A 24754-nucleotide genomic window follows, 5' to 3' on the forward strand; every position below is an offset into this window, starting at 1 on the left:
CAAATACATAAAAATAGAGAACATAAGGCTTTTCATGCTCCTTTTGGGGTTGCCCAGCAAAAAAACCCTACTCTTCCCAAACAGCTTAGTTTCTAACCACTCACAGTTATTTCATTTCAGACATTGAAGAACCATGAGGTTAAGATTTTGTTATTTTTGTTTGTTTGTATGATTTTTTAAAAAGACAATTAAAATAAAACAAAACTCCACCTGGCTGATGAAAACCCAATTTCATTGCTAAGAAACAAACGTCCCCCATAACCTAAAGAAAATGTAGATCGACCAGGGGGGCCCTAGGGCATCCAGACTGGGAAGACAGTCTCATGATGGTGGGTGTGTGAATGTGTTAGTGGTCAGGAGAGCTGGAAAGACTGGAAGTCTGGTGCTGAGGGGCTGCTAAAGCCAGGGAGAGAGGCTGGGGGCTCTGGACTGAACTCATGGATATAAAAGAAGGAGGGTGTGGCAGTGATGAGGCCCACGGAGGGAGCCTGCGTAGAATAATGTAGAAACATTACTATAATGTAGAAAAGATCTTAAGGATATTGTCATAAAAATAAATGTGAAAAGACAGGAACACTGATAAATTCTGCAAACAATAAATGCCGGCAAGCAATCTCAAAGGCGAGATATTGCTTAGTCCTTGATATTGCCAAGAGGGAAAATATTCCTAGTTAATGTTTCTGTTTTTTACTAAGTGACCGTGTAAATATAGGAACAAAGAACACATGACTTCTGCCAGTTGTCACTTACAAAAATATAAAGCGGGTCATAATCTGGAGACCTGGCTAAGGCTTCGGGGGGCTGCATGCTCAAGACGGAGGAGCTGCCAGGGAGCTGAAGTGCGCAGTCGTGCTTCGGCAGGGTTATGATGGTGGTGGCTTCATCCTAGGACAGGACCAGGAGCAGCATGTTAACTGTGTTACCAGCATGAGAGCTCAGGGGAGAGAGATCCTTGAAGGTGGGGATGTGTTACCTCAGCTCCTTGCTTCAGGGCCCGAGCAAGCGTCCGTGGCCTGTCGCTCATTGCAGACTTCTGGATGGAGAAGGACTGATAACCCTTAATTTTGTACAGTTGAGGAACCTAAGCATGAAGGAAGACAAATGATTAAGTAGCCTTAAAAGCCCCTTAATCATTTTTGAATGCTGAGTAATATACCACGGTGTATATGTACCACATCTTCTTGATCCAGTCATTCATTTTTGGGCATTTGGGTTGTTTCCAAAGCTTAGCTATTGTAAACAGTGCTGCTATAAACATAGGGGTGCAGGTGCTCTTTGGAATTGATGTTTCTGTGTCCTTTGGGTAAATACCTAGGAGTGGAATTGCTGGATCATATGGAAGCTCACTCATAGCAGGAATCTAGAAAACTTAAATAAGGGACCAAGAAAATGAATAACTATAAGAAAGTGAAAATCAAAATCAACAAAAAACTATGAACCAGAGACACTCTGTGGGGGGTAGGGGGCAGGAGGGGAGGGACTGGGGTCAAAATAAGGGGGTTGCAATTGTATGGGGAATATAAAAATAAAATTTATTATAAAAAAATAAAATGACCTCACTGAATCAAAAAAAAAAAGCCCCTTATCATTTAGTGGGATCTACTCAACAACATTTCCAGGCTGCCTGAAGGTGAGAGGAAAACAAGCACCTGTTGAAACCATCAGTTGGGGGGGGAGGGGCTCTCTATAGGCGCAAGAGGTTAATCCAAGGGGTTAAGTCAGCACTGTAAAGCTATCTACAGCCACTGCAGCAGGAGTTCAATCCCTAGCCAGGGAGGTGACCCACATGGCGCAGCAGACCTCTCCTGGCTTGCCCGCTGCTCCCCTCAGCCGTGTATTTCAGTACCTGCCTGTTCTGCTCCCCACTCTGTCTCTGGTGAACCCTCTCATCCCCCACACCTCTGGCCTACATCCAAGTTCTTGTATGCATAAATAATTAAATCTTAAAAAAAAAAAAAAAAGAAACCATCAGTTGGGGCCATAGTTAGATCTGACCAGCACTGGAGAGATTTCATCAGCACAGCCCCCACCCTGCTCTGGGCCCCAGCACACATGGGTATCCTTGCACCTAATGGTGTAATTGCTGAAATATACCCAGTAGTAGCTTGTCAACTGAAAATAATCATATTTGCAAAACTAGGAAGGGTCATGTACCTCAAGAAAGGCTGACTAACTGTTGTTCACTTCATCTTATATATATATATTTTAAAGATTTATTTATACATATAAGAATTGGGGTACAGGCCAGAGGTGTGTGGGGGGGTGAGAGGATTCACCAGAGACAGAGTGGGGACCAGAACAGGCAGATCTACTGAAATATACTGCTGAGGGGAGCAGCGAGGAGACAGAAGAGGTCTGCTGCGCCATGTGGGTCATCTCCCTGGCCGGGATCAAATTCGTGCTGCAGTGGCTGCAGATTGCTTTATAGGTTGCATCTTAACCCCCTGCAACACCAGGGAGGCCCCTTATATTTTTTTCCTTAAAGTTTCTAATAGAAGTTGTTTAGCAAGCTTCACGGTTGTATGTCACACAGTATATTCAGAGTAAAGATTCTGGTTTCCACGCCAGGAAAAAACAACGTTATTCCTCACACACATCATCAAACAGCAGCAGAAAAACACGCACCATGTGCCACTTAGCCAATAACGGAACATAAAATTGACATAAAATTCAAATCCAAGACTATTTGTTCACTTCATGAGAAACACAAAGAACTGACATCATATGACAGGTCTGACCTGCAGACTGAAGTAGGAATAACTCTGCTTGATTTGAAGATCTAAAGGTTTAATTGGGACTGGTCCAAGGCCATCAGGAGCCTAAAATGTGCAAATTCAAAATATGAGCACAATCAACAATGAGCAAAAGCAACTATTCTATTTCTATACATTTTGAACATTAAATAAACAGTTTGACTCTCAAAGTCACTCTTTTTGGGACAATTTCACTTGATGTGTGGGCTGCGCAGACAGTGCTGGCCACTCCCTTGTTCTTGTCTCTTGGTATATAGGGTGTCTCTATTTTTTCCTTTCCACTACTGCGGAAGCTGCAATGCCGCCCAGAATCCCCTTCGGGCTGGAAAGATCTCGTCACCCAGCTGCTAGGAGCCAAGTTGAGAAAAAACAACTCGTGGGGGTCAGCCCTCTTCAGGAGTTGCCCTGGCTGAAGGGAGCTGCCTTGCTCAGGGTCTTGTGCCCACCCAGGCAGGCTGCCTCCACTGACAGGTGGGAGTAAAGGTGTGGATGTGGGGCCTCACTCCTGCTCCTAGCTCCAGAATGCCTCCCGAGCCCTGCTGAGGCTTGGTCCAAAAGCACTGCACTCAGACGTCTCACTGCTGCTCCTCCTGCTTCCCTTCCACAGGCGAGTCCCCAAAATGACCCGCTAAACTTCCTGCTGGCTCATCTGCCCCAGACCCCCAGAGAGCCTGGAGCAACCCCCGATGTATTACGGACATTCGGTAAACATCACACTATACCTCATCTAAGATTCCATCATTCAATTAATATGATGAAGGCTAATATGGCCTCAATTGTAAGACATTTCCCAATTTCAAACATGCTAACGATACAAAATAGTGATCTTAAGATTGATGAAATACAGCATTTATGGAATAAATTAAAAATTCTTTACAAACAGGAATGCTAACCCTTCTGATTTTCATCCACCCTGAGCAGCGAAGTCTTTATGAATTAAACAAAGCATCAAATGAAATGTATAAGTTTTCAACTATTCAAAATAATGAGATGGTCGCATATCACCGGGGCCCTGTCTCTACATCTCGATCACCCTTTCCACCCCTTCAATTATTGAGTATCAAATACTTGTTATTATTTGAAAACCACCGATTTATTATGTTCTAGGAACTAAATACTCTGATCTTTTAAATCATTTAATTATCTAATGCAGAAAGCACTTAGAACTTCTAATGTCCCACCTGAAATTCTAGAGTAGATCAGTCTGCTGGGCTTAACAAATACTATAGGATGTGAATGGCAAGTTCATTATTTGAAACTAAAAACTTATTTTGTATATGTACTTTCAATACCAACTTGTTATTGCTAACTCTGTGAACTTGGACAACATTTTATTTCTGCCTATGTGACCTTGTGTGTGAGTTCCCTCCTTATCTATAAGTCGACAAACCTGTTACACAGATTTGTTGATGATTAAATAAATTGATTCAACTGAAACACCTCAGACACTGTCTGACTCATGTTAAATGCAATGTAAGAACTAGCTACTATTTCTTATAATGTACTACAGTGGACCTGAGGAGCGGGCAAAGGGTGAGAGAGACACCGAGAGGAAGAGACCAGGGTGAGGGAGTGAAGGGGGTAGTACAGTTGTGAGTCTGGTGAGTTAGATGTTAGATTCTGGGTCCACAGCCCTCATCACCATGTGGGTTACAGGCCTGGTTGCTGGTCTACTCTCGCCTCTCCATTTGCCCACATAGCAAGAGGGCTCAGCTGAGCTGGACACTTGCCTCTACGGGACAGGGACTCTTAATTCAAGATGCCCAAATCAGACCAGTCCACGATTCTCAGAGCTGGTCCTCAAGAAGCCCTGGTCTGGCATGCAGAATATTTTGAAGAGCAGTGAAATCCCTTGAGGTTGAGGATATGCTTCTATCCTTATCTAAATCCTTTGTCCCTCCCTAATGGAGTAAGCGATCATCATATCCTAAGCTTCTGCCCTTTTCCTCATCAGAGAAACAATCATCACTCCCGTTTTATGACCTAGAAGGTGGTAGTTTGGAGGGTCTGCCCAGTTCTAGGGTTATCAGTGAACATGTTCTCTCTTTCTAAAAATCTTATCTTCACTCTGAGAGTTAGGACAAGGCCACCCTTCTTGCCTGTCATGTAATATCCCCCAGTACCCCAGGTCCCTAAACTCAGGATAAGTATCCCTAGTCTGCTCGATTATTTTTTTGTAATTTACAACCATGCTTCTCCCTCTGCCCTGGGCTCTCAGGCCTGCTTCCCAGACAGTCAGGCAGGGCTCATGTTCTTGCTGCGGTGTAGGCTGGGAAGGACCCAGCCCAGGTACCAGATAGCCAGTGCAGGTGTATCAGATGCCAGGCGGTGGCAGGAGCTGATTCTGGTTTCCCACCGGTCACAAGTCCCTGGGCACAGGCCTCCTCTGGGAGCCTCAGGAGGAGGGGGAGGGACTCAGACTGAGGTAGGACTTGCCTTGGTATCCACCCTACACACACCTGATCATGCCCCACCCCCACCCCACAGCCTGACAGCACCCACCAGCTCATCAGGGGTTGTGGTAGTAAAGCAGGATGGGAAGGTGAAGGGCAGTATTTTCATGGGCGATACGGAGAAATGACCAGAATAATCATCTTGACTCATCCGCAGCATAAATTTAGAGGAACTCTTCTCTGTGGGCGACAGACAAAACAGCATGGTGAGAAGGGTGGGGGTGGAGTTGGGTGCTTCAGGTGTTTCTGTGTCAAACCACCACTTTACTTTCATATTTGCCTCACACCAATTAGTGAGTCCTTGTCACATAGCATTTCAAAAAGACTATGTATGTGAGCTGTTCCATTTTGAGTGTTCCCTCTGGACTTTTACCTCAGCCCTTTCTCCAATTAAAAAAAAAATTGTTTTTATTCTCCCCAAGTATAATTTCTACTTTTAAGTATCTTCGATGAATATTCTTTCTCCTTGTCAGCAGAGACAAAGACTAAAGAAGCCAGGGAAGACATTTTATAAGCACCCATACAAACTTCACAATGTTTTCAAAAGTTTCTTTACTAGAAATTTGAATACCAGAGATATAAAAATAATCTGAGGACAAAAGAATAATCGAAATGCAGTAAATGTTATGAAAAACAAAACACACATCTGGATCTTGGAGAAGAGCAGAGCGGTCGTGCCTGGGGAGGACAGGCAATCCTGAGCCTGGCCGGAGCTGGAGGCAGGTCTGTCTGGGAGGTTCAGTGTGCCCTGTGGCTCTGCATGTGAGCCACGGATCAGAAACACATGTTTTGCAAGAAGATGATGATATGGCTTTCGGCTCCCAGAAGCTAAGAATGGGCTTCCCATAGCTCCGATCAACCGAGAATCAGAGGGTTAAATTTCTTGAAGTAGCAAAGAAAATACGAGATAAAAAGTTTTATGTGCAAGTCTCTATTGAGCTAATACCAGATCCAGCCAGTCAGCAAGTATGAATGAGGAGTGTCCTAGTCTCGGGACAAGAGAGAACAGAGGGCACAGAATGGGAGGTCAGGCCATGACCAAACCACCCAGACATTAACACCTGGCCAGGTCAGTCGGTGGGCAGGTAGTACAGCCAAAGCTGACATGGTCTGATCTGTGTCCTGGGGTAGGCAGAAGGATGACTCCCCAACCACATTCCATTTCCTGTAACCTGTGAATATGTCACCTTGCATGGTAAAACGATCTTTGCAACTGTAATTAAGGATCTTGAGATGGGGAACTTGTCCTGGGTTAAACCAGGTGGGTACAAAGCAATCCCACAGACCATAAAAGAGGGAGGTGGGAGGATTCAAGGCAGAGAAGGTGGTGTGATGACCGAAAGAAAAGGTCTGGCTATGTGCAGATGGGACCATGAGCCCAGGAATATAGGCATCCCCCCAAAAGTTGAAAAGGACAGGAACGGTCTCCCCTGGAGTCTCCAGAGCGAACCAGACTTGCTGATACCTTAACTTTAGATTTCTGACCTCCAGAACCATGAGATAATAAATTTCTGTCCTTGCAAGTGGTGGTGACTAGTTAGAATGGCCATAGAAACTAACACATGTAATTGATGGAAATATTTTGTGTCTATACAACTAACTTCATTATGAAGAAAACTCATTCTCGGGGCACTTACAGGGCAAAGCATTTGCTGTCCTTCACAGCTGTACTTTTACCTTGTAATATTGAATCTTTTCCTTCCCTGAGATTTCTCCTAACGGCCTCTTTGTCCATGTTACGAACAGCATCCAGCATAATGAATAATCGTCGTTGGATCATAATCTAGAATTAGAAAGATAGTGATTTCAAATTATTACTGGTACATGTTTACTTTGGCATTCAGTTCAATTTGCTTCCCCCGAACACAACTAAGGGCTGAGGCCACCACTCTAAGTCATATTCACAGCGAGAGTGGCCATGGGGACCTTGAGATCGGGACACTGTTGACCTGTCTAAATACCAAAACTTAGCAGGTTGTCATCTGGCCTTGTTCCACCCAATTTATGAGAGTTGGTTTTCTTATATCTTCAGAATGAAAAGAAAGGCTAGTTCTATATTCTGTCTTCTTGGTATGTGTGAATAGTATGTTCCTGCTGAGTTATTTTCAGAGTTGAAGGACAGACTAACTGCAGGACTCTGTTAAGTGGGACTGCGGATGGCGGGTGGTGTATTAGCTGTACCCCGTTGTGCCCTGCATTCAGAGTGGCGGCCACAGAAGGTGAGGGGCACTCGTGCCCAGAGCTGCAGTGGAAAGGGACTCATTCTAGTATGAACACCCTATCCCTTCTGCAGAGAACCCCTTCATTTAACAACTATTACAAAGTGGCAACTCTGTGGCCAGCTCTGTGCAAGGTACTGGAGATACAAAGGGGAGCAAACAAATGTCCTGCCTGCCTGGAACTGATGCTCCAAGTGTGTGTTTGTGGGAGGAGTCGGGAGAGAGAACAAACAGTTCAATAAGATAAACTCTGTTTGGAAAATGAAAGATGATACTCTGTTTGGAAAATGAAAGATGAGTCTCTGGTCACCATGCAGGATAATCAGGGAAGGTGAGGAGGTGAGGTTTGGCCTGAGATTCCAATGAAGAAGTAACAACGATCTTTGGAAGAGAGTTTTGAGCAGAGAAACTGACATGCACTATTAGGAGTTGGCGCCTCAACTCCGTCCCGGGTTCCCAAAGACCACACGGGGCCAGAGATGCAAAAGCAAAAAGGCTTTATTGCAAGCTTAAGCTAGGGCCCGACTCTGCCTGGAGTACTGACACAGCAGTCTCAGCAGGTTGAGAGAGGGACCCCCTCCCAGAGCAACCAGCTGTTTTTGTACTTTGTTACAGGATGCAGGGACTTTTCACACCTGGGGCAGGGTCCACCCTGATTGGATAGCTCTCATGGTGCCAGCTAGGTTTTGTTTCTCCTTATGTTGTGGTTTCTGCCCAGAAACGAAACCTAGCTGTGCCCTTTTGAGATGGCAGTTATTTCTCAAAATGGCTGCAGTCTTGCTCATCTTACAATACAATGATCCTGTTTAGGAACAAAGGGGATGTGTTTAAGGAATGGAGAGAAATCCAGTATGGCCTTGTGGCCGTCATGAAAAGTGCATTTTATTTCAATTGCGGTGAGAAGCCTCCCAGAGGTTCTAGCTTTGGAAATCACACTCTGATGGCGGGATGGACACTGGAAGCAGAGAGTTCTGTCACAGAGGTCCAGGCGAAAGGTGACTACTGCAACTGAGCCAGGGAGATGGCTGGACGTCATCAGGCCAGGGACATGCTTGCACAACTGACTGTCAGTACTTGCTGGAGGGTGTGAGAAAAGACTGAGCTACCATTCAGAGCAAAGAACAGAAATGCTGGCAATATAATTTTCATGCCAGAGACCTTGCTCCAAAAAGGCCAGGATGGTCCACCAGTGGGAAGTCAGCCTGGCAAGTTTCTTGCTGTTGTTGGTCCAGCGTCAACAGCTGTGCCCTTCTCCCTTAGAGCGCAGCACTGTGCCACCTCTTCCCATGACTTTCTTCCCCACACTGAACATCTGGTGACCACCTCTGTTCTGTGTGTATACAGAACTCACCCGGCCAAAGCCTCGGCAGGCACAGCTTTACAGAGCCTTGGAGGTGGGGGCTAGGTCATAAAGCAGCGAGGTCTGCCTCTCCACTTCACCACCCTCTGTGCAGGCTGAAAGCTCTGCTCGAAAGATTACCTATGGCATACATTGCTGGGGTCGCTTATGCATACTCCCTCATTCAAGCTTCACAAAATCCCTGTTATCCTCAGATACAGATGAGGAAACTAAGGCACACAGCTTAGATGGTTTGTCTTAAGATCTGAATGCCCACAAGAGGTAGCATCAAGAAGTAAGGGAGGGGGCCTCCCCGGTGGCACGGCGGTTGAGCGCTGGGTTGCGAAGCTGCCCACAGCCTCTGCAGCAATGGTTCAATCCCCGGCTGCTCCCCAGCCACCGGAGGAGGGTCCCACATGGCGCGCAGGCCTCTCCTGCCGCCCGCTGCTCCCCTCAGCAGTGTACTTCGGTCCTTCTGCCTGCTCTGCTCCCTGCTCTGGCTCTGGTGAATTCTCTCACCCTCCCGTGCTTCTGACTGTACCCAGTGCTTGTATAAATAAATAAAAAAATAAATAAATCTTTAAAAAAAAAAAAAAAAAGAAGTAAGGGAGGGCTCTCCCTGGTGGCAGAGGGGTTAGGCTCAGCGTTATCACAGCCACAGCCTGAGTTCAATCCCCTAGCAGGGAGCTGACCCACATGGTGCAGGAGACCTCTCCTGTCTCGCCCGCTGCTCCCCTCAGCAGTGTGTTTCAGTGAATCTGCCTGTACTGTTCCCCACTCTGTCTCTGGTGAATCCTCTAACCTCCTGCACCTCTGGCCTACACCTCAGTTCTACCCATAAATAAATAAATATATAAAAAAAGAAGGTAGGTAGCCTGATTCCAGGGTCTGATTGTTCTCCCTCATTTGAGGGGAGGCTCTGCTACCCAAGGCAGCCACACTGGTGGCAGGGACAAGAGATCTATAGGCAGCCCAAGACACAAGAATCACTATGGAGATTGCTAAGTGCTAAAGCTTCCAATCTCTGTGGAGGAAAGGGAGAACTCAGCTGGTGTAACAGACAGGAGTGGACAGAGGAAGGAGAGCCGGAATGGCATTTGGTTGAAGGGTGAGGAGCAGAGCACAGGTTTGTAGTAGGGACTGAGCTGGTGTGTCTGACAGAGGACACAGGGGTAGCTGAACAGGTGTGGCTGTAGCAATGTGGGGGGTGGAAGGTGGGGCAAGAAGCTTATGCCCTTTATTGCACGAGAGTCCAAGAAGTCTTCATTTGCTCTTGATCATAGGCAGCCATTGGAGGGTCGAAGTGTGCTGGGTGGGACACCAGGATGAGGGTGAAGAAAGCACAGCAGTGAGATGACATGCTTTGAAGGGGAAGCTTTAGCGTGGGTGCTGCAGACATGATCTCACAGGTGTTCTCCAGTGTCCTCTCTATTGTTCTAGAGTTACCATGTGACCCAGCATTTCTACTCCTAGGCATATATACCCAAGTGAATTATAAACATACATTCACAAACTTGAGCTTAATATTCATAACATCATTATTTGTAACAGCCTAGAAGTGAGAAATACCCACATTTTAATTGATTAACAGATACAGGAAGTATGGCCTACACACAGGAAATGGCATTTGTCCATAGAAAAGAAAGAAGTATTGATACATGGTACAGATGGATGACCTCTGAGCACGTCACACAAAAGCAGTCAATTACAAAAGGTCAGATACCGCACGATTCCATTTACACGGAACATCTGGAATAGGCACATCCATGGAGAGAGAAAGTGGGTTAGCAGTTGCCAGGGACTGGGGGATGCAGAGTGATGGATAATGAGAGCTTGATTTCTTTTTGTGGTGATAAAAATGTTCTACAAATTAGACTGTGTGAGAGCTGTGTGACCGAATATATTAAAAACTACTGAATAGTGCACTTTGCAAAGATGAATTTTATGGTACATGGTTTATATCTCAGTAAAGTTGCTATAAAAAATGGTTCCATTTCCTTGGGCTGATGACTGAACAAATTAAAATTTCAACCTGGTGCTGAGACTCACCTTGCGCGCTGCTTGTTGAAACCTCCTTTGTGCCCTGAACCTGTTGAACCAAGTATTATTAACGAGTGGATCAAAATTAGGATGAAATTCCTTGATTTTCTGTGAACATAAAATAGAGGCACCTCTTAGATTTAAATTTTAACATCCTGGCATAAGCATTTAATGAAAACGTTTTAGAGTTTGATCCCAAATCAAGTTATTACTTTTTTGCTCTGCCACTTAATGAGCATTTATTAGGCACTTTTAATGTTCAGAGCATTCCAGGGAATACTTTTGGGGCTGGGGTCAAAAATAGAAGATGAGGTTTGGTTTGGGTTTTAACAAAATTTAGTCTGGTTGGGGACGCCCAGGCAAAGGCACGCAAGTCAAGGGAGAAGAATAAAGTCACACACTAATGATTCCCCCATGGCTGGTGCTGGCACTGCTTCCAGAACTGAGAGGGGCAGACTGCGTGACCCTGGTGGAGAGGATGCCGCCGTGCCCAGCCTGCCCCACAGCACCAGCACAGCACCTGCTCGGGTGGGCACAGTGTGCACCAGTCAGTAAAGGGGGAAGGAGGAAGGCGGGCCTGGGGTGCACAGAGGGCAGCCAGAGCCTTGGGCACTGTAAGTTCTTGAGCAGGAGAACAACAGGAAGGAAGAGGAAACTCAAAAATGAATGAGTTTTCCAGGAATGCACAGAGGGCTGTGGAGAAGAGTCAGGGGAACAACCTCGTGGATTAGTTAGTCCAACAACGAGGTTGGACTCGGATATGGTCTTGTGGAAGAGCTATGGGCAAGATGTTACAGCCAGATTAAAATATGGGGTAGAGGAAAAGAGGTACCAAAAGCTCAGGTGTGGCCAACCCAGGAAAGAAAGGTGAAAATGGCAGAAGTGGGGGAGATGAGGAAGAATTTTTCCGTTGTTTAAATTAAAAAACTGGGCTTTAAGCAGAAGCTATCATATGATGGAGGAGCCTCAGGCTCAGGAGCTACGGCCCACATTTTACATTTGAGGACACTGAGGCACCAAGGCTGGGAGAGCCTTTTCCAGGTTCCAAATCAGTGGCAGAGCTGGCCTAGAACTCTGGCTTCTACCTTCCTGTCTTCTACCTCCCTTCTTCCCACCAAGGAGGGGTGGGGCAAGGAACTGAGGCCCAGGGACTACCTTGAGGACTCTGCAAAGGGAAACTACAAGGGAGGCCAAGAAGCAGAAAGCAGAGGTCAGGAAGGAGCAGCCAAAGTGCATAATGCTGTTAATGTCAAGGGGACCATGAATCACAAGTTTTGATGCTTTACTTGAGAATATGTAGGCACATATTAAAAAGGGTTAGTTATCTCTTGGTGAAGGGATTTCTATAAAATAGTTTAGCCTTTTGAAAATAACCATATAAAAAGCAGCCAATAATTAGATTGCAAAGAAAGGAGAGTTACCCACCTCATTTAGATTGTGAATGACTCGTTTGTGGTTAACTTCTACCTTGAGTCGCTGAAATTCCTCATCCAAAACAGGATCTCCTCTATCTAGCTGGGATTTTCAATCATCAAAAAAATTTAAATTGAATGCAAATGCATACAACTCTATTTTATTTCAAAACTTGTAGAGATCCAATAAGCAATGGGTGAAACATACCCATCACTAAATGAAAAGGGCAATTCGGGTTTTTTTAGTATGATATAATGGATTTAATTGTGTTTTGTCAACTCCAAACTTTTAAATTAAAATTTTATAAACATTCTTTAAAATAGAATAACATGCCCTGAAACTGGCAATTTGAAAGGATTGGCAAATAGGTTGTTAGCTAGAAGAAAGAGGGAGATTTCTTAAGTCTTTATGAAGAGCTCTCTGATGCCACATAAGCCAGGGTATCCCACAAGCCCATCATTCCCTTCTCTAATCTCCTCCCCAGACCCTATGGGTAGTGCCATTGTGATCCAGGAAAGGCCTGCATCTCCCTACCACTTCCTCCTCTTTGCTCAGCCCATTTGAGAGTCCCTGACATGGAATTTGTATGGCTCCTGGCTGCTATCTTTAGGTCTCCCTTTACTGTCATGCACTGCAGCTCAAAGGGAGGGCAGACCTCACCCCCAGAATTCCCACCCAGACTGTAGTCATTCTCTCACTCTGAATTAAATACCTTTTCCTCTTTACTACTTTTCAATTATATCATGTCTTCCAAGAAACTATCCGATTAAGTGAATTCTCTCCTCTCTGGCTTCTGACTTCTCACAATAGTTAGTACACACCTTTGTGACACTTCCAGTCACAAGATTGATTATGGTTAACAATTAACTTGTCATCAGCCTTCCAACCTAATTATAAATGTTCTTTCTCCTGACATGACATCTTGCATATAGCAGGAATTCAAAATATTTAATGTCATAAATGATATCAAGGTAGTAGTAATTCTAACCTTATATTTGGTGTCTGCTCTTTGTCGCTCTTCAAGGATCTCTTTTTGAAGCTTAAGAGACATGTGATCTTTACCAGGGTGCACCTGCCTGGGGAGAAAAAAAAATTCTAAAATCCATCAGACTATCAGTCAATGTTATGATGGAGTGAGGGTCTTCGCTGTACTCCACAACTGAAAATAGATGCTGAGATAGTGGAGACACCATGAGGGAAAGAATTTCTGGAGACTTCAGCAACATAACTACGATGAATAATGTGTTCTATAAAATGAAGTTTATCTTCTAGTAACACATGCTAAAATATTTATGAATCAAAAAGTCTGGGTGCTGAATATGAATAGTCTTTAGGGAAATGCAAATCAAAACCACGATGACATGCCACAACATACTCACAAGGATGGCGATGACAATGACACCAGTGATGACAACAACAATGTGATGACAAAGAAATTTACCAGGTGCTGCTAAGGATGTGGAGAAATTGGAAGCCTGGTACATCATTGATGGGTATGTAAAATAGTGCAGCCGCCATGGAAAAAATTGGCAGCTCCTCAAACACACAGGAACTACCATGACTCAGCAGTTCTTCACCTAAGTCTATACCCGAGAGAACTACAAAAATAAGTTCACACTCATACTTGTATACTGATGTTCTTTGCATTATTTAAAATAGCCCATAAGGGCCTCCCCTGGTTGCGCAGGCAGTTGAGCACTGCACTGTGAAGCTGCCCACAGCCTCTGCTGCGCTGGTTTGATCCCGGCCGGATGGCGAGGGTCTCACATGGCACAGCAAACCTCTCCTGTCGTGCCCGCTGCTCCCCTCAGCAGTGTATTTTGTTAGTCTGTCTATTCTGTTCCCTGTTCTGTCTCTGGTGAATCCTCTCACCTTCCTGCGAATCTGGCCTATACCCCAGTTCTTGTATAAATAAATAAATAAATCTTTAAAAAAATATTAAGTATACAAACACAGCATTCAAAATGGCATTTAGGATGTAATTTCAAGTATGTTACAAAGAAGCTCAGAAGAAGGACATATACCAGTGTTAACTGTGGTTATTGCATCATGCTGATTTTTTTTCCTTCTCTCCACTTAAAACAAGTTTTTAGGTTTTCTGCAATGGCAATGTGTCCAATTTCTATAACAGGGAAAGAACATTTTAAAAAATGAGCTTCAGTTACCAGGTATGATTCCTTCACCAATGTCAGACCCTGAATACAGATTCAGACTGAAGAGGAAGGAGCTTCTGTAAAAAATGAAGAACATTACCCCGTGCCAGAAGGTAGAGCATGAGGCATCTGAGGCCCTGGAGTGCTGGGCCTGTTCTCCTGTGTGGGAAGTGGGTGACAGGGGCATGGAAAAGGGGCCTCTCAGTGACTTTTCCTAGGGAGCCCCTTTTGAGCTCAAGAGTTTCTAAAGTTACTTTAGCTGAATCTGCACACATGGGTATGGCTTCTATGAGCTACTGAAACATGGTGCAGAAGGCTCCATTTTGACTACAGGATCATGAGAAAAGAGGTCTCACATCTGAGTTTGAAAACATCCATTGGGACCCTCCCCCACCCCAGCGTGTACTGCTGAACTCCCCATAAGGTACAGGGGGCTGATGGTGGGGTGAGAGATAATTGGTAAGATTTGGGTTGCCTGGGTCACCCTGGTCTGTCCTCGAGGAGGGGTGCTGGCAACAGGAGGCAGTGTCTGCGTTTTCCCCATAGAACGCTGGGTTCTGCCACTGCCTGGTAATGCTTCTGGAAGAGTCTGGCTTGGTCATATTTATTTATTCCTAACAATACTTCAGTCCAGTGGAGGGAAGAGAATAATGAAATTTTTCAATAGGCACAAAAATTATTGCATTTCATTGTGTCCTACATATAAAAAGCCATTAACTAAAAACATTGCACAGCCACTTGATATAAATAATTGCCCAATATTTACCACTTAAGATGATTTTCGATCTCCTGGTAAGTGGCCTGTCTGACTTTCTGTTCAAAGAGTGCTTCCTTCATCTGTCTTGTTTTTGAAATCTCATTGCCTTGGTCCAACACTGAGGGCAAGCGCAAACAACAATTATTAACAGTAACCAAATCAGGAGAACCACGTGCTAAAAAAACCCCCCACATTTCCAATGACAAAACACAGCAATCAACAGAGTTTTATTGTTATTGTTCATAAATAGTAAATGTGACAAGCAGTAATTCTTTCATATTCTGCTCAGGGGCTGATTTATGAAGGATCAGCTGGTTACCTTCTCTTAACTGTTTAATCTTCAGTCTTCCTGGTTCTTGGTTTAAAACAGTTGCTACAGCAAATGGATTCGATAAATTTACTGGAAACCTCAAGTTCTGATACTCAATTTCCTGGAACCAAATCAAGAGGGAAAATTTGTTATTTTACCTCTCTGTCATTGTTTCCCTCATGTTTAGTGTAAAGACCACTTCACCTTGATTTTTGGAGGCTTTGTCTTTACTGGAAGTTGACGAAAATTTACACGTGACATGGCCTTTTCAGGAGGAACGGCTACTTTTTTAGAAAGGGTAGTTAATCTTTCAAATTCTTCTGATCTATAGTTTAAAACAGATATGAAATTAGTATATATTCCAACAACTCCAGATGCCTATTTTTATGTTCCTTCTGATAATACCATGACTGACAACTACTAATTACTATAAATAAACTGAAAATCAATCTGTACACTAAAACAGTGGTCTACTAAGCCAAATGGAAAGTCAATATATCAGAATGTAATCAGATGGCTGTTTTTCCTTATATTTTCAAAGAATGTAATAAGTGGAAAACTTGACATGCTGAAAAATGCTCTGACAGTCTAGCATAATTCAATTTTAGGCTGTTAATTTTTAATAGCTAAATTTACTACATTAAAAAAATCTTACAGTGATTTATTGCCCTAGTAAAAGAATAATTGACTTTGCTTTGCTATTTGTAACAAGATCTCTTAAAAAGGGACTTAGACTGCAGTTTGAGGTCTCTTCTACAAGTGAAACTATCTTTGGACACAAGTAGGTATAGACAGAGCTGCTACCATGCTTGCAGAAGCTATTTGCCTTCTCTACCATGAGAGGTACTAGAATTACATGCTGGGGAGACAGGCAAGTCTTGAGACATAGTCTTTGAAAACATGAAGAGTACACCAAATAAAGTACTAAGCTCCAGTTGGGTATCAAAATATAAATACCTAAGGTCAAAATTTTAAACAACACATCAATAGTCATCAGTGAAAAAGAAGTATAGAAACTCCCTTTTCTCTGTTATCTCCCCTCTGGGCAGAGAGAACCACTACTACATACACGGGGATATTCTATGTGTTACTGTTCTGTCTCAAAGTGTATTTTATGAAAACGCATCACTTTAAGTAGAAGAAAGGAAGACTTGCATTTTGGGGAAAGTTTTGTGAATAAACACAAACAGTTCAAAGTGGACGTACTTTAAGCCTGTGTTGGGATAGCAGGTTCCAGTAAAAACACATTCGTATGGTTGCGAGTTGAACTCTGAGATCCAGAGCTGTATCTTTATTTGCGCAGTCCCATACTGAAGGGGGGTAAACTTGATAGTCACATTCACCTTCCCGTTAGCTGGAATTATTCCTAAGGGGAAAGAAAAGAGAAAACATGATACTTTTTCTTCTTGTCAAATCTATTCAAACAGGTTCACACACACAAAGACATCCTCCCCGTGATAAGCACAGTGTTTCTTATTTTTGTCTTATCTTTTCATTAAATACATGTGAATCAATTTTTGTGTGTTTACACGGATCTGATTTACCAGTTACCATACTAATTCTTTGTAATAATTATCTGATTGTGTCTGTTAGATAAATAAATACATCTCAATCAGCATTAGTGAATCAGAAATGAATCCCAGAACTGTAATCGTTACATTAATTCCCAAAGGTCAATGCTAATCCTATAAGCAGCAAGGAAAAGCTTAAAGCGCATATGAAAGTGTGTGTCCAAATAATTCAGTTCCCTATATTTTTGTGTAATCAGATTCTCTCCTTCCAAATCTTCAGGATCAACTATTGTCCTCTCCAAAGGCAACTATCACACCATGCTTTATTCCTCCTTTGTATGTCTGGTGCCACTGGGGCTTGGAACAGAACACAGCTTAATAAACATGTGAAGAAAAATAAAATGGAGGGAGGAGGGGTCAATGGCCTAGGTGTGAGAAGAGCTAATGTTCTCTCTGACTTCCACTGAAGGCTCCTTGTTTTGCTTTCTAGATGACTCCTTCCACCCTGCCTGGCAACTGGTCTCTCCACTGTCCTGCTGAGGCCTTGACATTCCCAATTAGATACATGGCAGGCTCTCCTTCACATCTAAGCCCTCTCTGAGTCTTGTACTATGCTCTCCCTTGCTCTCTAAGCTCAAGCACACAGACATTTCCTTCACTCTTCCAGATCTTCACTGAGTGCTCACTGTGTGCCAGGCACCGTTTTAGGCACTTGAGATATAGTAACAAACAAGACAAAGTCCCAGGTCTCAGTGAGCTTACGTTCCATACAGGAGAGCAAACAAAAACAAAACAAAACAGGGGCCTCCCCGGTGGTGCAGCGGTTGAGCACTGGGTTGAGAAGCTGCCCGCAGCCTCTGAAGCGCTGGTTCAATCCCCGGCTGCTCCCGGCCACCGGAGGAGGGTCCCACATGGCGTGCAGACCTCTCCTGCCGCCCGCTGCTCCCCTCAGCAGTGTGCTTCGGTCCTTCTGCCTGCTCTGCTCCCTGCTCTGGCTCTGGTGAATTCTCTCACCCTCCTGCGCTTCTGACTGTACCCAGTGCTTGTATAAATAAATAAAATAAAATAAATCTTTAAAAAAAAACAAAACAAAACAAAAAAAGAACTAAACAAATGAATAGAAAATATCAAGTCATGTCGTAAACACCAAAAAAAGAAATAAATCAGGGCATATTGGGGCAAGGAAAGCATGATGTGCTGTTGAAGACAGGATGACAGAAGGGGGATGTTGAAGCCAAGACCTGAATGAGGAGAAGAGCCTGCTCTAATCCTCCAAGTCTGAGCTCCTGCTGCCTCAGGACCTTGACACATGTTGTCCCCTTGGTCTGGAAAGCCCTTTCTCCACCTTGTTTTTTAGTTTCCTCATCCCACTCTCTGAATGGCTCTGTACTGCGTGCCTTGCCCTAGAATTGAATGTTAAATTTTATTGAAGCCAGTGCTGCTCATTACTGTGTTCCCAGATCCATAAATATGTGCTGAACAAGTGAATGAACCTAATCTTCAGAGCATATGTCAACCGACATTACATGAAACTCCTGTCATTTCATCCACAGGAAACTTCACTCTCCTAAACACCTGTCAATCCTTCCCTTCTCATGTACTACCTGCCTCTCAGAGTGTGCAGCCTTCCAAATAGATTCTAAGTCCTTAATGCAGACACCAGGCTCCAGGCTCTTTTATTTTCCCAGATCTCCAGCACACTGCTTCAAAACTACTTCAAAATGTGTGAATATCCTGAGCCCAGATGTCAGTCTTTAAATGATACCCACTGGAGACCCTAAAGGCTACAGGAGGAAAGAGTGAATCAGCAGACGAGCTCAGTTTTACTTGTCAACCTAAGATCAGTTGGACAGAATCTCCATCATGTGCTGGAGTTCAATACCTTGACTACCCACTAGGGTCAAAAATATTGCTTTGACCTGAAATTCACTGGTGGGCTTTAGACTAGGAACATTCTATTGCCTCTGCTCCAGTTCATTAACTTAAAAAAAAAAAATAAGAACAAGCTCTGGAGCAAGGATTAATGTTTGCCTTGACCTTGGTGATTTATTTTTAAGTGCTCCATGTCCACACCTAATACATAAAGCACACTGGAAATGTAGCCTAGGCAACTGGAGTACACTGATTTTTCCATTAACAGGGATGCCAGTTAACAAAGCTGGTTAGCAGAACTTGGGGCTGATTGTCAAATGTTAACAGCCATAAAGTGTGTGCCACGCATCACAGCTTACTGCTTGGCAAAAACTAGTGGTGGGTGAAAGGAGAGTAGGTTAAATATTTTAAAGTGAGAAAGGCACTCCAAAAACTACTATTTCATTTAGAAAAACCCCAAATCATGATTTATGGTTTAATTCTGCTATCATCTGAGGCCAATTTCAGATGAATACCCTCAACATAACTAGGGATAATGTTAAATCAAAGAGCAGGTTGGTGGTGCGGCAGATATGAGAGAAAGAAACTGAAGGAAAAGAAGCCTTACTTTACCAATAAAAAGGCTATTTGGAAGAAAATGTAACAACATTGAAAACTGCTATAAAAATAAATCAAGTCACCAGAAAACACCAGGGTATCTTTGCCTTGATTGCAATTATGTAACATGTGCATAAACTTGGGCAGTTACTGAAAGGAGATGGGAAAAATAAAAGTGCATTATTTGTTAGAGCAGTAAGGTTTGGGGATACTTTTAAAATTTCTTCCTTTTAACATATCCACACACTGTTATTATAATACTGTTGCATTTTTTAAAAAAAGATCTATTTATTTATGCATAGAAGACCTGAGGTGTAGGCCAGACTCCAGAGGTGATTGGGTGAGAGGATCCACCAGAGACAGGGTAGGGAGCAGAGCAGGAGGATTGACTGAAATACACTGCTGAGGGGAGTCGCAGGAGAGACAGGAGAGGCCTGCTGTGCCATGTGGGTTATCTCCTTAGCTGTAAAGGTGACAGCGCTGAGATTAGCAGGGAGGCCCCTATTGTTACAATTTTTAAATGTCTTTTCCTTCAAAAGTGTCAGAAAGTATAGATTGTTCTCCCTAAATTGTCATACAGCCATGAACCCACATGCTTGATGTATTAGTATTGGTCTTAATCTCCAGAGATTCAGGGTTTCTTTCACTAGCTATGTGCCTGCGGGGAAACTTAATCTTGACAAACTTCAGTTGGGAATTTAACAGCTACGTGGTCTGAAGTCACCCATGAGCAAGCTACTGACAAACTTGAATAGTGTTTTTGATTCACTAGATTACAGAAGAGAGGACTTCAAGTGCCCCATCTGACTCACCACTGTGAGTCATGAGCTGTCCACAGGGAGAGTTGTTGGCCACCACCACCACCACCACCACCAAGGAGAGGCCAGAGGGAGCGCCCGGATGGATTCACACCCCTGCCCAGGCTTGCTCTGTGACTCAGTTCGGTTACTTTATCTGAAGTTCAATGTTCTCATCTGCAAAAAGGGACAAGGTTTAAAGGACAGAATAATGTACAGGGGCTGTACATTATTTAAAGGATAGAATAATATACAGGGCTTGACTCATAGCATGAGTCCTAACTAATATATTAAATAAGTAATAGTGTCCTGTGATTTAACTTATCATTGAAATGTCAGGAAAGGAAATATTTCTTGGAAAAACCTACACTTGACCCATTTGAGTTTTTTTTTTTTTTTTTTTAAGATTTATTTATTTATTTATACAAGCACTGGGTACAGTCAGAAGCGCGGGAGGGTGAGAGAATTCACCAGAGCCAGAGCGGGGAGCAGAGCAGGCAGAAGGACCGAAGTACACTGCTGAGGGGAGCAGTGGGCAGCAGGAGAGGTCTGTGTGCCATGTGGGACCCTCCTCCGGTGGCTGGGGAGTAGCCGGGGATTGAACCGGCGCCGCAGAGGCTGCGGGCAGCTTTGCAACCCAACGCTCAACTGCTGCACCACCGGGGAGGCCCCCATTTGAGTTCTTTATAAGGAAGAGAGGTCCGGCTCACAATGCCAGGTCACTGGGCTGAGTTTCCCAAAGCAGCAGGTCTCTCCTTTTGTGCCAAACAAGTGCCAAATGCAGACGAATCTACTGGGTGGAAGGCAAGCAGGGGCCTGCCTCTGAAAATGTCGATTGTATTTATTCGTTTACTGAATAAATTCAGTCTTCAGTCCAATTCAGCCAGCTCAGGCTTCATCGTACAATGTACCCCTTATTCCTGCCCTATCAAGTGCCCATCAGCCTCTTCAACTTGGTCTCTTCCTCTTCTCCCCTTGCTCACAGCCTCCAGACATACTGGGCTGCTGCTCTGCCTTTGAACTTGACCATGCCAAGTCTGTTCAAACTTACCACCCATGCACTGGCAGCTTCCTCTGCTCAAAATCCTCATCACCAGCTCTTACCCGGGCTGCCACTTCCCTGTCCGTGGGTCTAAGCTGACTTTTCCTCAGCCACGCTTTTCCTGACTGGCCACTTGGTCGCATGGTATCACAGCTTCCTTCAAGACCACTTCTACTCTGAGCAACATTCTTCGTGGCGTGCTGTTTCTCTCCCCCACACACTAGAATGTCAGTCACATCGGAGTGGGGACACATCTGTCTTGTTCCCTGTGTACCCCAGTGCCTGCCACAGTGCTGACGACAGCGGGGACTGAGGACCTGGCTCTGTAAGGGGTTTCTGGACAGTCTATGTGGGGCCACGTGGAGGATGCGAGCCCCGCAGAGATAGAGCCAGCAGCGCTTCTGGTGAAAGACAGTGAAGTAAAGCTATTTTAACTTGAGCACCCTCCTGCAGTAACTCACAAACAAGGAAAACATGTCAAATGAAAGAGAAGAAACATCTTTTTAACAAATAAGAGAAATGACTGCTCACTCCTCAAAGCACAAAAAGCAGCATGTCCACCACATAGTGGAAACCGAGGCATGGAGTATGCCGTGAGCCGAGGCCATGGATTTCCCCAAAAGTAAGAGTCATGGCTGAAAAAATGTTTCAACCACTCTTTGATAAAAGTGGCAGATTGTGGGAGGACAACTGAGGCCCTGGAGAAGTGGGGATGGAGGAAAAAGAGGCCCAATCTCACTGCCACAGAAGAGCCAGAAAGGAGTAACTGCCAGGCTACTTATTTCATCTGAGACCCAGGCCCTGCTCTGGAAGGTGGCTGGGGGTGATGTCGTGTGGGTGGGTCGGGGGGAGGAGGATAAGTGGCTGCCTAATGGCACAGCATGGAAGACTTTGCGACTCTTCTGAGTCACCAGCCCTTGTGGGCACAGAGCAGTGAAGGGAGATGCCCCCCCACGGCGATGAGCAGACTCCCAGCTCCCAGCTCTGCCCTTGGGAAACTCCCCTATTATGCTCCATGCCTCAGGTTCCTCATCTGAAAAGTAGACTTAATAATAGAATCTATTCATAAGAGTTGGTGGGAGTATTAAATGTGTTATGTATTCACAATGTTGCCTGGCCCATGGGGGCACTAGGTAAACATTAGCTATTATTACTATTATTATGATAATCCTTTCTCCTGCATTATTCTTCTGCTGGTAGCAGGCTTATTTAAAGTTGAGTGAAATTCTGAGCAGAACCAAGTGTGCATAAAAACCACAGGTACTAGGCATGAACACTGTGAATCTAAAAAGTAATTCATTTTGAAGGAGGAAAGGAACATAAGGAAAATTAGGTGAAGAGCACACATTCCCAAGAAGATGATCTTGGGGTGCAGGGGGTTCACCAGAGTCTTAAAGAAACTGTAGTCAGCATGACCTTGTTACAGGAAGAGTCATAATTCGAGGGAGGAGTATCAGAGCTTGCTAGGAGATGAAGAAAGTTGTGGAGCTCAGGAAACAAACAAAAAGCAAAGGAGGAGCTGTCACTGATGTAGACACTGCTTCTGAAGGAGCAACAACAGTAAACACACACACTGAAACACAGAGACGTGGCAGAAAGGGATGAAGCATCTGCCCCAAATTAAATTATTTTAAAGAAGATAATGGATACTGAAGACATAGAACAGTCAATACACACATATTTTCATATTTATGAACAAGAACAAAACAAATAGAAGATAAAAATATTCCAAATTTTAGGAGGTGAAAACATTTCCTAAAATAAAATAATGAAAGTTGTTATTCTCCAGATCAAAAGGACAAGCCATATTCCAGGGGTTTTGGAAATGATACAGACACCAAACATATGCTGGTAAATTACTTAACCTCAAGACTGGTGGGGGAGGAGCGGGGGGTGAGGGCTAGAATTCTAAGGGCATCCAGAATTCACTTGGATGAGGAAAGATTCAGACCAGACTCTGGATTCCTAACAAATCAAAACAGAGGGCAACCAAGCAATGTCTGCAGGTGAACAAAGCTTTAAACTAAGACTTTCAGACCCACTCAAGTTGTCCTTCAGGAACAGAGGCCGCAGAAGGACATTCTCAAACATGCACTAGATCTAGGTATGTGGCTCCCAGGAACTGGGGGTTAAAAACTCCTTAGATGACATATTCCAGACAGACAGAAAAAGAACCGAAATAAGGAGCTCAGGGATGGAGAAAACATGGAACAAAGAATGGAGGTGAATTCTTGTCTCCATTTAACAGAAACTAAGTAACTGTGGCACTTGGAGTCATAAAGCAGAAAGAAAACTGTAAATGCAGATACATAACACAAGATAACAGAACCAGAGTTGTGAGGCTGGGGAGAAAGTATACTTGCCCCACTCCCCCGTCTTCCAAAGCCAAGACTTTAGCTGAAGTTCAAACATGAAGTTGAGGAAGACAGTCTGACCTCTTGATGTTATCATCATCTCTTCTTAATTTTAGCAGTAAGTTTTAGGAATGAATATCACTTATATTAAGAATTTCCTCAGGGGCCTCCCCGGTGGCGCAGTGGTTGAGCGCTGGGTTGCGAAGCCGCCCGCAACCTCTGGAGCGCCAGTTCGATCCCCGGCTGCTCCCCGGCCACCAGAGGAGGGTCCCACATGGCGCGCAGACCTCTCCTGCCGCCCGCTGCTCCCCTCAGCAGTGTACTTCGGTCCTTCTGCCTGCTCTGCTCCCCGCTCTGGCCCTGGTGAATTCTCTCACCCTCCTGCGCTTCTGACTGTACCCAGTGCTTGTATAAATAAATAAATAAATAAATAAATCTTAAAAAAAAAAAGAATTTCCTCAGTTCCTTTGGCTCTCCTCATTTGTCTTCAATCACAATCAGGTAACAAAATCCATATTTTAACATATAACATGGTCCCATTTTTTGAATATTTTTTTCTGTCTCTCGACCTATGTATCCAGCCTTCCTTCCTTTCTTGTCTTTTTACATAAGCAGAGAGAGGTGTGTCTGTCACTATGTCCATAGATATTAATGATGGTTATTTCTGGGGTGGTGAGATGCTGGGTAACACTTTTCAACTGAGAATTTTTGCTTCTTTGCAGTGTGTAGATTTTTTTTTTTATAACAAACACATTTCATTTTTATAAAGCCACTTTTAAAAGAAATCCTGTTTATGTTTGTTTAATCCACAATCTCCTACAGTTATCTACACCCAACATTTTTCTTTTCCTTCCACTGCTGTTGCTGTTAATTGTTTTGTGGCCACAGCATCTTCCCCAGAGCAGCCCTGTGGGACCCTAGGCTGGACTCAAATCCACATTCCCTTCTAGTGTCCTGAAGACAGGCATTCCCTGCAGTACAAAAACGTGGGCCAAGCCCTCCCTGGGCCACAGGGGGACTGGATCAAAGTTCAGGCATTGTTCTCTGGGTGAAGTTCACTGACCAGGATTGCGATCAGATGAGCTCCAGCAGCCCAGACTGACATGTCACCAAATGGTCATCTTGTAGGGAGATACCTCGGGGC

At 44.2% G+C, this 24754-nt stretch overlaps 1 protein-coding gene across 4 annotated transcripts in view; it reads right to left on the reverse strand.

Moving 5' to 3' along the window:
- CFAP221 (cilia and flagella associated protein 221) overlaps positions 1-24754 on the reverse strand; it is a 101276-nt gene that overhangs the window by 28788 nt on the left and 47734 nt on the right. For all 4 annotated transcript variants that reach the window (XR_005127527.2, XM_037523235.2, XM_037523236.2 and 1 more), the window contains 12 exons: positions 16644-16803; positions 15642-15762; positions 15447-15558; positions 15137-15245; positions 13206-13293; positions 12230-12319; positions 10814-10912; positions 6884-6989; positions 5256-5386; positions 2739-2819; positions 974-1081; positions 751-885 (listed from right to left, as the gene is read on the reverse strand). Coding sequence is in view for 3 of the 4 variants with exons in the window: in XM_037523235.2 (XP_037379132.1) it covers positions 751-885; positions 974-1081; positions 2739-2819; positions 5256-5386; positions 6884-6989; positions 10814-10912; positions 12230-12319; positions 13206-13293; positions 15137-15245; positions 15447-15558; positions 15642-15762; positions 16644-16803 (1340 nt within the window). In the remaining variant the exon portion in view is untranslated. The remainder of the gene's footprint in view (positions 1-750; positions 886-973; positions 1082-2738; positions 2820-5255; positions 5387-6883; positions 6990-10813; positions 10913-12229; positions 12320-13205; positions 13294-15136; positions 15246-15446; positions 15559-15641; positions 15763-16643; positions 16804-24754) is intronic.

The sequence above is a fragment of the Talpa occidentalis genome, unplaced genomic scaffold, assembly GCF_014898055.3.
Source record: "Talpa occidentalis isolate TD23 unplaced genomic scaffold, MPIMG_talOcc4v2.1 talOcc4.3, whole genome shotgun sequence".
NCBI lineage: Eukaryota > Metazoa > Chordata > Mammalia > Eulipotyphla > Talpidae > Talpa > Talpa occidentalis.